This window comes from Argiope bruennichi, chromosome 8 (assembly GCF_947563725.1).
Source record: "Argiope bruennichi chromosome 8, qqArgBrue1.1, whole genome shotgun sequence".
Lineage (NCBI taxonomy): Eukaryota > Metazoa > Arthropoda > Arachnida > Araneae > Araneidae > Argiope > Argiope bruennichi.
In genome coordinates this window covers 22,284,209-22,299,059 of record NC_079158.1, presented here as the reverse complement: position 1 = coordinate 22,299,059, position 14,851 = coordinate 22,284,209, and the positions used below count along the sequence as shown (strand labels likewise).

Below are 14,851 nucleotides of genomic sequence, written 5' to 3'. Positions count from 1 at the left end.
TTTTTTCTTTTTTGCTTTGTAAAAAAAAAATATTAGTGAAAAGGGATTTTTATTTTTATCATAGAATTTTTATAAAATAATTTGTGTCCCTGAGATGTTGCTCAAATGTAGCCATTTTTTGCATTTTAATCTTTTTTTAATTTCAGGAGGGAAAAATGCTAAAATATTTGTAAATAATTTTTCTAAATTATATGCAACTATTCAAAACACGTAGATTTTTTTGTAAAAAATAAAAAGTCGTGCATTCTAGGGTTAAGAAAGCCTAGGTATTTTCATAAAGCATATATACTTTATTCTAAAGTAAGCTATTAATATATTCAATATGAGTATTTTTCTTATTCTTTAAAAAAAAATGCCTTTTATGCTAATAGCGATCAAAATAGAGTTGATTTCCATTTATTCATTGTATTGGGCGCCTTAGCAATCACGGACTATCCGAAAGTAATAAAAAAAATGACACAAATCAACACGAAATTCTTTTGTGTAAATTTATAACATAATCAATCGTTGCACATAATTGTAAAGCAATTGATTTCTATATACACAAGTCTCTTGGTTTACTTTTAAAAAAATAAAAATCGATCCACTGTTTTTGCTTCTTTTTATTTCTAAAGTTTTTGTTTTCAAAGATTGAAGTTTTTTAATAATATTTTAGTTATGGAAGACCATGAATAGTTGAAAATTTTCAGAAAATTAAAATTAGGTTCAAGTCTCTAATTTTTCCTAAGTCATCTTTTTGAAATTAAAAAAAAATATCACTTAAAAATATTGCTAAGTCATAAAATATTATTTGAAAGATTGTATCATTACTTGCCAAACTGTCTCTCCTGACATAGGACAAATAATAAGTTACATTTCTATTAATTTTCATTAATTTAAATTTTCCTGCATTTTTCATGGTTTATAAAGGTAGCACTACAAATATTTTTTGTACAAGTAAGTAAAGCTTTTCGAAAAATAAGAAAACAAAATAGAATATTACGGCGTAATTTTCAATTAAAATGTGATAGTTACTCATTCGTGCATTGAAAATGCAATGACAGCTATCTAAACTGATTTTTTCCATGTTTGACTTTGTCCTTTACGTAGTTTAAAGAAGAAAACAAAAAATTCAAATTGGAATGGCTGAAGTTAAACGAGCTTCATTGTTTTCCAATTCAAAGCTCAAAAGTTGTATTGAAAATTAGTTATTGAAATTGTCATGCCTTTTATTTTTCAGACAAAACCACCGACAAGAGCAACTATGGCACTGTATCCACTTTTTCGAATTTCATGAGCCACACGAAAGATGTCATCTCTCACGATTACAGCTCTGTTCTGGACGAAAAAATACATGTTCCTGAATCTGAAAACGTAAGCACAAAATCTTCATAAATTTCATATTCGCTTGGACTTTTGTTTCGAATAGAATCGTACACTACAGAGAGAATGGTAATGATACCACTGCATCAATGATTTATTGCCAGATCAAGGATTTTCTAAAACCTTTCTGGAAACTGATTTCTATTCTATTTCTATATGATTCTAAGAATTTCAAAGCATTCTTTGATATCCTTAGATATTCTTTCATTTGCTGGAACGTAGCTACAAATATTTATCAAAGCACTCTTCGTTAATTAGCCTTATTCAAATATTGGTTAAGACCATAGAGAGAAGATCAATACCTATAAATTTCTGCCTATTCATTTTCCTCAATTCTGCTATACTTTAACCTGCCAGGTTATTGGTGTAGATTGTATGCGCTGTCTACTACTATCTTGTCAAGAGAAATATTCCAACAAATTTGAAAATGCTTACCCTTTTTCAATTTTCAACACAAAGAAAAACTCGTATTGCTATAAGTCATATCACTGACTCTCAAACCCGCCCGAAGGCGCATGGATAAAGAAAACTTAATAACCGGACCGCCGCAACAGTAACATTGGTGGGAACTGTGGTTGAATCCTAAGGGCCACCACCGGCCACGGTACAACCCTTCCCGAAGGAAGTACGTCTTGTCATCAATGGGAAGAGCCAGATCCCCCACCCATTTATGTACCCTCCAGGATGGCGAGATCCAACTACCATACCGGAAGCATCTCATCCTCTTTTCCGGTGGGTAGAGGGTATTCGTATTGTTGTAACCGTACTGATAATTAACTGGATGTATTCAAAAAAGCCTTATATCTAGATGAAGGCGATTCATTCCAAACAGCTGCAATCAATTAAGTTTGACCAAATATTATATTAGTATATTTGTAAAAACGTAAGTAACCAATGACTCGGCCAATCAAACAATTTGAATTTATTTTTCTGTCATGAAAAACATATTCTCATTCTGATGACAGGCATAAATTTTCTAGACAACTCAATGACGTGTACGACTCTGCATCTAAATACAGAATTACTAATATTTAAATCTGTAGTTTAATCAATTATGCAATTGACTTAAAAGACGAACACATTTTGAGCTCTTTTAAGTTCTTTTCTAGATAGAAAAAAAACTCATAAATACCTGAATTGGGATATACCATCTATTAAAAAGTTAAAATCTTTTTTCAGTTTTATTATTATTTTATTTCCACATATTTAAAACCAGCTCCTTTAAATATTTTTAAAATTCCTTTTAAATTAAAATTTTTAAATTTTTAATTTTTAAAATTAAAATTAACTTCTTTATCAAATAAAAAAGTAGCAGGATATTTTCTCCCCCGATTTTTCTAGAATATTTTCACATAAAAATGGTGCTTATATTTCTTTTTTATTAGTAATGAAATATTAAAATTAAACTCGTTATTAGATTTAAAAATCCTGAATATTCTCCCTCCTCTTTCTTACATAATACCAAGTATATATATCTGGACACATGTGGTTGCGATTATTTCCCATGCACCTAACTGTTGTTTATTGGCATCAATAAAAATTGCTTTTATTAGTATTAACAGTTATTATTAGAAAATTATCTTTTCAACTAATAATTCAAAAATCTTTTTATTTTACGACGACGAAAATCTCCATCTCGAAATGCTTAAAGAATTACAATATTTTCTCAATGTTTAACTTCATAAATCAGAGTAAATCGAATCAGTATATATTAGACTTCAATTCTGTCAGTAATAAAAATAATAATTAAAGACACTTTTATTGCATTTGCATTAAAAAAGTCCTTTTCTTTCTTCTTTCCATCATTTTCTACTTTTTAGCCTGTAATTTACGTATAATTATATAAAAAAAAGAATCTTGAAATTGAATTTTCTAGAATTAATTACTCGGTTTCGGTCGAATTCATTACTTTCTCATAACTCGGTATCATATATGTTGAATTAAAATGAAACTGAGTCAATCAATTAATTGATAATATGAAAAATATGAATTGATTATATTGCCATCGATTGAAGTGTCAATTATATTGTCATCAGGAAGTGATTGAAAAATTACCAAAGAAGGCATGAAACATGCCAATTTTAATAAAAAATCGAGCAAAATGCACTTTCTTTTCTTGATTCTAATTTCTAAATATTATATCTTACAGTACGATTTCAGCTGGAAGAAGCTATGGGCTTTCAGCGGTCCTGGCTTCTTGATGAGTATTGCCTACCTGGACCCGGGCAACATCGAAGCGGATCTCAAAGCTGGAACCGAGGCCAAGTATGCTCTGCTATGGATTCTCATGTGGGCCACCATTCTGGGACTTTTCATCCAGAGGTTGGCGGCCCGTCTGGGGGCCGTCACCGGTGAGGACTTGGCTGAAACTTGCCGAAGACGGTTCACTCCACTGCCCAGGTACACGCTGTGGATCATGCTGGAGATCACTATCATAGCAGCTGACATGCAAGAGGTCATCGGAACGGCCATAGCTCTGTACTTACTTTCCAGTAAAAAGTAAGCATTAGGTCCTTCCCTATTATTACAGATTTTATTTACCTTGTAGCACCTCTTTTTTCCCTTGAGAATAAAGCGCCCCCTTGTGGCGTTTTATAGAAGACAATCAGTTGAACGGCAGACCTGCATCCTGAGGTCGACTTTTTCCCTATGCGCAACCTTTCCGCTAACGCCGAATACTTTCGGCTGGGAATAGTGGAATCCCTCCACCATACTGTTTTCTTTAACCTAATTTTCTATGTTTGTGTAGTAGATAAGTGTTTGTAAATTTTATAGTGTAGCTTTGTTTGTGAATATTAAAAATAGTGTATTTAAAACCGGACAGTTCCTTAGACAACCACAACACACCACTATAACCTTTAATATCGTTTTATCGTTTAATCTTTAATATAATGAAAAATGTTGTATTATAAATGTTTCACAGATAGTTGTATCTTATACGAATTAATAAAGGAAAAATCAAGTTTTTCCGATAAACAATTTTCAATCGAATCAAAATGTAATCGGATTTAATAACAAAGCTCGCTTGCTCACAAAATATAACTTGAATTCTTACATCTAGATGCCATTCATAAAAAGACACTAAAAAACAACACAAACAAGAATCCAAATGAATATATGTTAACAGAGTGTATTGTTCGTTTCAGGATCCCGAGATCTTTCCATTATAATATGAGGGATTATTTCATTTGACGATTATACGAGGTATTAATTCACTAAGAGATGGTGCGCAAAAGAATGAGCGGTAGTTAAGCCTCCTAATTTCGCGAAAAATGTCAGTTCAACAAATTGCGAAATGTAAATATCTCATCCATCCATCTCTCCTATTACTCCTTTTTTGACAAAAGAAAGCATGTGCAAAAACTGGAGAGTTTTCAAATCCGAAAATGAAAAAAAAAATTAGCAGAGTCCTGTAAGAACATACAGAGAAGGTTTGCCGGTATTAATTTTAAAACAGAATATGTAAAAGAATACAGATTAATGTTAAAGAATCTAACTAGAACTCAATTCTGATAATTGAAATGTACAGATAATTTCAGAAATATAGAGAAATCTTAAAAATCAATAATTTGCAAGTCAATGAAGGCAGAAAGATGTAATTTGAACAAAGAGGATAGAAATAAAGCCAATTTTTTTCTTTTCATGACGAAATCCAATACTATTTATTATATAATTTACAATTTATACCATCAAATAATTCTGCAGTTATGGGAGACATACGTTGCATAGGATAAAACAAAGTAAAAGTGAGAAGTATTCCATGGGTCGACTTCCATTCGCGGACACGGATGTCATACGAAACACTATTTCGCAATATTTAAGTTGCTCATTTTCTGTAAAACCATTAGATATGGAATAGATTATGCAAATACATACAGAACGTACTCATTGTTACATAGGACAATAAAGACCACATATACAAAAATCAAAAATATATTATTTGTAAGCTACTCTTCGTCAATCAGATTTTCTTGATTCATCAGAAATCAAATTAGAAAAGCATTTTGGATTGATTCCAATTTTATTTGTTAGAATAATTTATTAGAAAAAGGAAAATAAACTCTATTTCAAATAATTGTTGTTGTTGTTTCTTATGGCACTTGCCACGGACAAGCCCGCTTTTCAAAGACAGCCGATTTAAGCCTAAGGGGGAGTGCCTCTTGTTTTTATCATAGAGCCAACTTGGGCCAAGAGTACGACTTGACTACTCACGCATCATTCATTCACTTGTACAGCCCCTTTTTACAGGATTGCATATTCACACATCTCACAGATAGAACAGGAAGAACAACCATGCCCAAACCGGGACTCGAACCCGGGACGCCCAGATCATGGGGAAGATGCGCTACTCCTATGCCAGGACGCCGGCATCTTAAATAATAACTTTTTTTTAATAATCACTTCTAATTTTTCTAATAACTAACTTTTTATTGTGCTTTTGATAGGGTGCTCTAATATGGTGTATGTGTATTAATCAACTTAAAGGGGGAGATCAAAATAAGCTATTTGTACTTTTTCTCTTCCTGCCCTTTTTAATCATTTCAAATTACATTATTTCTATTTTTTTTTATTTCATTTAAATATCATTTGGGGAGATTTTGCACAATATACATCCTCCCTGGTATCTCCTGCAATGCCCAGATCTCACGCTTAGTCTTTGATGTATCCTCGATTGAAGTTTAAAAACTCTCATCTGGTGTGTGTGTGTGTGTGTGTGTGTGTGTGTGTGTGTGTGTGTGTGTGTGTGTGTGTGTGTGTGTGTGTGTGTGTGTGTGTGTGTGTGTGTGTGTGTGTGTGTGTGTGTGTGCCTAATGATATTTTAAATTCTAATTTAAATTTAATTACTTTCCAAAGTTTTGTCTTAAATTAGCCCATATTAACTTCATTCTAAAATATTCTTTTATTTCCTGATCCCATTCCACTTTTTCTATTTAATTAATGCAACAAAAGCTCTGTAAAAATGCTTTAGTCAGCGGTTCCCACACTGTGTGTGTGTGTGTGAAACATTCTTTGAAAAAATAGACGAAAAGCTCTTTACCAACTATCCTTCTTCAGAATTTTAAGGAAATAATCCAATTTGTATCTTTTGTCAAGTTTCTTTGTTAACCCCATGACGAGCGTAGCAAAAAGGGCTGAACAGGAAAGAAGAAATTGGAAAAATAGAGCTTGAGAAAGTATTTTGAACTTGCATAATCTCAGAATAGAATTTGACGATAAAGCATTATAATTCTGTACGAATATCAAGACCTGAACAACTTAGAAATTAAAGGGAAGCCAGAGTTCGGGAGATTAGGAAATTATCTTGAGAACATAGATTAATTAAAAAATATTACACACACACATTATATATATATATATATATATATATATATATATATATATATATATATAATGCAAGAAATCTACAATTCTTCAGTTAAACAAAATCCAAAAAAAAAAAAAAAATCATTTTGCATGAGTCAAAATTATGAAACTTTGCGTACGAAAAGTTTTCACTGATGATTAGTCATCACTCGATAACAAATGAAGAAATAAAAGCTGATAGATGAGATAGCCTCTTGTACTAAAATGACACATCTGATTTATTTATTGAACTACAAAAATTTTTTTATATTGGAATCTGTATTTAATTTGAAGTAATAAACAATTTAAAAGATAAAATTCATTTGGGCTTGATGAAGAAATTCAGGCGTCTTTTTCGTTTTTATACGTCTGATGTTATTAACAATAATTCGCTGTTCAAAAGATTAAATAAATGAACTACAAATTTAACGATAAAGCAAAAGAAATGAAAAAAGAAAGACTTCCTAGTTTGTTTCCTAGTAGTTTTTCAAACATTTTAACTTTATTTATACTAGTATTTATCATAAAAAAGAATATTCCCCGTTTTTAATGTAGAAATGTGCATAGAGAAATGTGTAATCTATAAAAATGGACATTGTTTTTATATATGCAAATACAATACTTTTCGAGCTTAAGAAGTCCGCAATAAAAATGCGATTTATACAAAAATTCCAAAAAAGGAACTTTGTATATAAAAACATGAATTTAAGAAATGAAGTGAAAGAGACAATTTTTAAACCAGAAATATATGAGCAAGAAAATCTTTATAAAGTCTAACGGTTTTTATAAATATATAATTAATAAAGCATTAAATTATTTTAGTCTATAAAAATGGTAATAATTATTATATAAAACTCTTAGAATTTATTGAATTTTACTTTTCAAATTTAATTAACTTTAATAAGCAGTATGTAATAATACAATTGTGCAAAAATGCCTTTTAAAATTAACAATATAATGCTCATTCAACGGATTTAAGCTTTTCTATTAAAGTGATTTCAATTTTTTTTTTATTGAATTGAATGTACAGCTGTAAAGTCCAACAGTAAATAAAAGACTTTACACATTATTTATCATGGACAGCAGAAAAATTTTTTTAATTAGCGAGACAAAAGAATCAAAGTGAAAGAGAATTTTGTGCAATATCTAATTTTATTTTGAATTAATGAGAAAAAAATTCGAATTAAATCAACAATTTAATAAGTGAATAATAAAGAAACTAAACTCAGTGACACGACAGGCCTACACAGTCCTGCCATCTCTGTTTTCTTGACTGAAAGGCCCTGGGGTGCAAGGTATATATCCCGGTTAGATGCCCAGCCTAACGCAGAACCCCCAGCATTTAGTTCCTAAGCATGCTTGGTTCTTAGTTTTTCGACCCACTGAAGGGACGAAAGGCTCAGTCAACCTTGCCCAGCCCGAGGATCGAACTCTGGACCTGTACATTGGGAGCGCGATTCGCTACCACTACGCTACCGGGCTTTGAAAAATAAAGAATTAAAGTTTTAAAAAAAAGGTTAAATGAATCAAATTCTTGCTTTTACAAATACGAAATATATAAAGAGTTTTAGTTAGTATGTAATAATACAATGCATAATAGTATCGTAATCGTCAAAGAATTTGAATTCAAAATTTGACCAAGTTCTACTTTGTGGATCTCTCTGGGTTGAAAAAAATTGAAATTCTGTTTGTTTCTCGATAAACCAAAAGAGCTTTGATTTATACAAATGAAATTTGATGTCAGGACTTAAAACCAAAATTGTAGATTTCTCTCATATTTTAAAATGAAACTCGGAGGAAATCTGTCTGTCTTGCTGCTGAAGATAAGCTAGCACAATAACTTTAAACGAAGAGAGAGAGAGAAATAAAATTTGATACGTAGATTTAACATGTAATCTGTAGATATATATGAAATTTGGAGCCATTTCCGTAAAGATGTTGATCGTTTGTCGGTCTATCAAGTCGGTTCACAAGTTTGTAAATGCTTAAAAACGTAATGACTTAAATATATGAAATATGATATGTGATGTCGTTATTACAAAGATAGTTCTGTATTAAATGTTTTTAATCGGTCAAAACAATGCATTCAAAATGCTCATTTAATCATCTGATACTTGTATATTAACCGCAGCCAAAAAATTCATGGCCAAAAAGATCACCAATCTTATCAACTTTTTTCATAGATATTTTTCACCAATAGCATGCGGTTAATAATACACAAGTACATTTACTAGAATTCAATTTACTTACATTTCGGGGACAGCACCCTGATTTTAGTATATTATCCATTTCCGATTCTTATTCATAAAGTTTGTAAAAATGTCTCATAGCTTCGGCTAAAAGCTGTTGTGGATATTGTAGGATATATTGCAATAAAAAATACTGTAATATGTCCTACAATATATGCATGGCAGAATACGAAATATTGCAATATTTATTAAAATATATATTCTTCTATAAAGTTCACAAAGACACTTTTGAGATATTTTTTGTTTCTTTTTGCTTATTGATTTTTCAAAAAAAAATTGTATGTCCTTAAAATATTTCAGGACATACAAATATAATAATAATGATACACAATATATAATAGTAATAATGATATTTTGTTAAGAAACCGTTATAGATATTATAAAAAAAAAAGCTTATTCTGAAATATTATTTTTCACTAACGGATAGAACAGTATTTCATTAAAAATTTAAATATACTAACACCTTTGAGAGACATTTTAACTTAGAAGAAAGCTAAAAGTACTTCTTCAATGAAATTAAAAACAAAATAAGTTCTCGTTTATTAAAAGCACTATCAGACTGATATTCACTATATATTTTTTTCTAGGATTCCGATATGGGGTGGAGTTCTGTTAACTATATTTGACACCTTCACTTTTCTATTTTTGGATAAATATGGACTTCGGAAACTGGAGGCCTTCTTTGCATTTCTCATCGCTGTAATGGCTGTCACATTTGGATACGAAGCAAGTATATTTTATATATTCTTAAAATAAGAGCTCAGTAATCAGAACATATTTATACTGGAGTGCTTTATTCTTCACAATAAGATCTAATTTAAAGTTGAGAACAAAAATTTTATCGCAATAAACATCAATACAGTTTTTATGTAGAAAATGTTTCAAAGATTTTTAAAAATCCATTTAATTTTGATGTTTTAATACTATCTAAAGAAAGTGTGAATACAAACTTCGAAAATTCACATCTTAATTTATTCATAATGTATTTTTAATTCAATGACTATGATTCAAAAACGTGTTTCAGTTCATGTTACATAGGAAGAAGCATGATGACGGATTGCTTATAATTAAGTTAAAATAATACTAACCCAAAAGATAATAACTGGAAAAGAATAAATATCGTTTTTTTTTATTTATTGAGGAATTATGGGATGACAGAAGAAACGTCTGGCATCCTATCCATTTCTTTCTTTTAAATTAAAGTTCGTTATCCGTATATCTTTTTCATGTTCGTGGCATTATTATCATTTATTTGTTTAAAAGAAACAGAAATGCCTTAATAATTGGTACAATAAACAAATCCAAACTGCTGAACAGATTTTTTTTTTAATTTTTTCACAAATTCTCCGAAATAAGAGGAAAATTTCGAAATAAATAATATTTTTTATCAATTAAACATTGTGCATACATTATATAAGTTATTTATGTATGTAGATGCCTCTATTATTTGTTTCCAACTCTACTTGAAAACAACAGGGTGGCGTCCAACTTTTGTTAATAATACTGAATTAAATATAGTTAAAACATGGGATTGAGAGACATAGGGGTCCCACTTGTAGTAATCACTTCAGTTCCAAGCGAAAATGCTCACTACACCCAAAATGATTTAAAAATTACACAAGGGCAGCAGAAGACCATATAACATCATTCGCATTATTCATTCGCTTTAATTAGGAGCTAGAAAATCGATACAATGGACAGGATTGAAAAATATTCATACATTTCTAATTTTTTTTATCCTTTATTAAAGTCATTGACTTTCTTAATTAACAAGCATTCGTTGGCTAAACCTTTCATATAAATAATGCTCAGCAAAAGATTTAGCATGGTATTGAACTAATCTTCCTAAGAATCGGAGAGGCTCCAAAATTTGATTGTTGAAAGGGGGTTTCTCTTCTGACTCTTCTTTATCGTTCTCATGCTGTATGCCATCATCTCTTCGATTCATCCATGTATGACAAATTGTTCCTGTTACAATGATATTTTATAAAACGGCTGGGAATTCAGCCATTTGATATCAGAGTATTGCAGTGGAAATGATGATGAATAAAAAGTCTCCAAAGATTGGGTCCGACAAAAGGAAAGATTTAATTTAAATACAATTTATTACGAGGAAATGGAATTGAACACATGATGAACTATTTACAGATATGACGGGGAAAACTTATAAAAAGATAAACGGTCATTACAGGACCTGAGACCAATACCGAACCAAAACATCTTACAAACATAAAAGACACGTATTTTATATCATGTCTTAATTCTAAAATTTTTATATTAGTTACAGTTGCTAAGTTACGTAAATATCAGATGCGATACCGATTAAATAGTTAAATGTTTAATGTCACGTGAAATGATTTATTCATACCAATGACGCACAAAAGCAGGTTCAAAATGCGTTGCATCATTTTTTTCAATAAAGTACGGAAGACAAAATAATTTGGAACTTATAACCTTAATACCGAAATTTCCTAACAGTTCCTTCTGTAGTTTTTTTTTTCAAAGTCGTCTCTCAATTTACATAAACAATGAAACAGACCTCATCATTTTCTTTGGGAGCGTTTGCTGACTTTTCAATACATCAGGATTAGTTCTCATGTCTTAGTAAAACATCCACGTCGAACCACCTGGAGATCAAATGGATCATTACGAGCTAAATGTCGATCAATAGAGACGGTGGATTTTGTGCAGGAGATCCGTTTTTCGCTATATATTCGCTATATACAACCAGTTGATCATTGCGTCCATCATCACTGCACGTTGAGATTACTGTATTGAAATAAGAATTATATTTCCTCATTGATACTAAAAAAATGTCTCTTTAACTTGAAAATTCTTTTGAGGCTTCTTTTACCCAAAATTTGATTACTATTTTTGCAACGATTGATGAAAATTAATTTCATTTAATGCATTTTTCGAAAAGACTGCTACCATATATTGATTTCGACGATTTTTCAACCAATAGATATGTTTTCATGAAATTTTGATGCTTCTGAAGAGAGAAAGAAACGATTCTCGTTTGAGAATTTCTACCTCATTTCTATAATCCTCCCCCGGAAGGGCACTACAGAAACGGGGATGAGGACGCTTCCGCCATGGTGGTTGAGTGTAGCCCTCCCCCCCCCCCGGGTAGATGTAGAAATGATATAGGTTTGAGAACTCCACCCCCCCCCCTCCTACTGAAGGAGTTGTACTATGGCAAGAGATGATACTTAGGACTATTAAAATGTATTTAATTAATAAATTTCTTTCTAATATTTTCCCAGCAGTTGAATGAAGTGACTAAAATGGTCAAACCGAACTATACTTAAAATGGAAAAATATTTATGTAGGACGGCGTCTAGGGGTAAGGTGAATTTTTTTGAATATTGGATATTATAGAAATTATAATATCCGAAATTAAACAACTAATTAATTTATAAGTACACATATAATTGAAACATTTCAATATTTACTCTATTTACAGAAATGGGATAAGATTTAATTAGGAGCAGGGTTCACCTGAGATGAGGACGCCAAACATGGCCAAGCCTAAAAAGGGTACGTAAAGGGAGCACGTAAACAGCGTCAGATCTCACTCGTCCAGAAGAATCGAGTGTTACTCCTTTAGGAGCCTCTTAGGCGCTCTGACATCATATGACCGTGAGCCTCTCCTATTGGATGCCAAAATCCCGCCAGATCCGACTTGACATGATTGGCCTCGCCCTCTCATACAATCGAAACCAATTAAATACTTCAATTAATCACCATCCCTGAAACAAGTTTACAGCCAATATCACTTCCTACATTTATAACAATTTTATAGTTTTAAGTTGCTGGGGGTTCACCGTTCAATAATGTTACTGCCCATGTAATACAGCCTATTATATAAATATCGTGCGATATTATATGATATTATTCAATATTCAACAATATTATATGACATTGCGAATATTGATTGATGTCATTCAATTTTGTACAATATTTGTGTGCTATTGGTAATGACGTAACGCAGCTGAATATCTAACCAGATAAAGAAATGGGGATCGAAAATCTATTTTCACCATTTAAATAAAAGTTTATTCATCTGACAAGAAATTTTTGAAAAAAAATTAGAGGTATTAAAAAATAAAAAAAGAAGACGTCAAAAATCCTACAATAGCTTAAGAATAAATTTTTAAAAATTAAATATATTTCAATATTTGAGTTTTATTTTATTATTTTTTTAATTTAATGCGACTCTATGAAGCCCAGCTTAGAGAGATACTTTTTTATGAGAAAAGCTGACGTTTTAACTTTTTCCTCGTATACGCGCCGATATTGATGTGATATAGGGGCTTATTAAACCTTGAAATCAACAAAATGGCCATTATTTTGTACACATATTTATATCTAATTAACAATTCTACTGGATTAAAAAATGTAAGAAGTCATTCTTCAATGGAGGAATAAGAAGATAATTATAAAGTTAAAAATATTCTAAAGAAATCCAGCCAATCTATGATAAAACAGTCACAATAAGAAAAGATACATTTTTTTTTATTTGAAATTTTTCTTATAAGCAAATATGAAGAATTTAATAATTAGTAACCAAAAAGGTAAAGGTACAATAAGAGTTGGCATATAATAGAAAAACAATAACTCCGCAAAATTCAGCAACGGAAAATAAAACTAACTACAAGTCATTGCTTAGCAATTATCTATAATACAGTAATTTTTGAAAAAAAACTGATAACCATTGACGTAAAATAGACCAACAAATGTACTCAACTGCCCATTTGTTGGTCTACATTCATTATAATTATACAACAAACCACAATAGCATTTCATCGTTATACAATTAACACACAACAATTATAGAACAAACTACAATTAGTTGTAAATACATTTTTAATGATTTGATAGAGCAACTATGAACTATGCCTCTTTCAATTTGTCATATAAAGTCGAACTACAATCCATCGCACAATAGCATTTCGTAATACCGTAATTAAATCTGCAGATATCATCGTTATGTTTTCTGTCAAGTTTTGAGAAACCTATTATGTCAAAATTTGTATTTTGGAATTTATTTTGTAACTGCCCCACAATTTGTAATCTTCTCGTTTCATAAAATACAATTCACCATAAACATCTCTTAACTGTAGTGCATTTCAAGTAGTAATTATTAATTCCACCGTGAATTCATATCTATTTGGCACAGCTGCTCGCTTTCTATTACCAGTAACTAATGAATGACTGCAGTTGATCGAATGTCAGCTGCAGGCTCTGCGCTTCTCAGCGCCTGAATACACTGCTTCGTGTTTGTTTTCTATAAGATGGTTTGAAGATATGATCAATATATAGCAATAATTATGCGTTGCGAAGAATTTCAAAGAAATATTCTACGCAATGAACAGCTCTTTAAAGGATTACGTTACCTCATCTCAAATTCTAAATGCCGATTTCGAATGTTCTTTATATTTCACAAAAATTTACATCACTTTTTTAAAAAAGCTAATTGAGAATTTTCCAAAAATAAATTCGCAAAAAAGGATATAGCATACTAGCGACCTTAGGCGATCAGCTGACTCATCAGGAATAATGCACGAGTTTCATTTCAGTTGAAGATTATATGCATACTTGATGTTCATGATCTCACAATAAGGCATGAACTTGTAATATACATTAAAGCTCTGTTATTTTAACAGCTTTTAACCTACTCTGTTTATTTTAAACATGAACATTCTAAATGGAGTCGAGTCTCATGAAATCATAATGCTGTTAAAAAAGCTTTTCGGGTAATCCATCTTCTAATTGTATATTGCCTTTTGCAAGTCTACGTTTTCTTATTTCTCATACAGGCTGCTCAGATAAAATAATGCTTTTTCCTTAGTTTTCAGAATTGGAAGAAGATTATACTATTAAATATTGGATTA

At 30.9% G+C, this 14,851-nt stretch overlaps 1 protein-coding gene across 2 annotated transcripts in view; it reads left to right on the top strand.

Annotated features, from left to right (window-relative positions):
• LOC129980496 (natural resistance-associated macrophage protein 2-like) overlaps positions 1–14,851 on the top strand; it is a 60,866-nt gene that overhangs the window by 18,122 nt on the left and 27,893 nt on the right. For both annotated transcript variants that reach the window (XM_056090826.1, XM_056090828.1), the window contains exons 3-5: positions 1,220–1,353; positions 3,512–3,861; positions 9,542–9,680. In XM_056090826.1, coding sequence (XP_055946801.1) covers positions 1,220–1,353; positions 3,512–3,861; positions 9,542–9,680 — 623 coding nt within the window. The remainder of the gene's footprint in view (positions 1–1,219; positions 1,354–3,511; positions 3,862–9,541; positions 9,681–14,851) is intronic.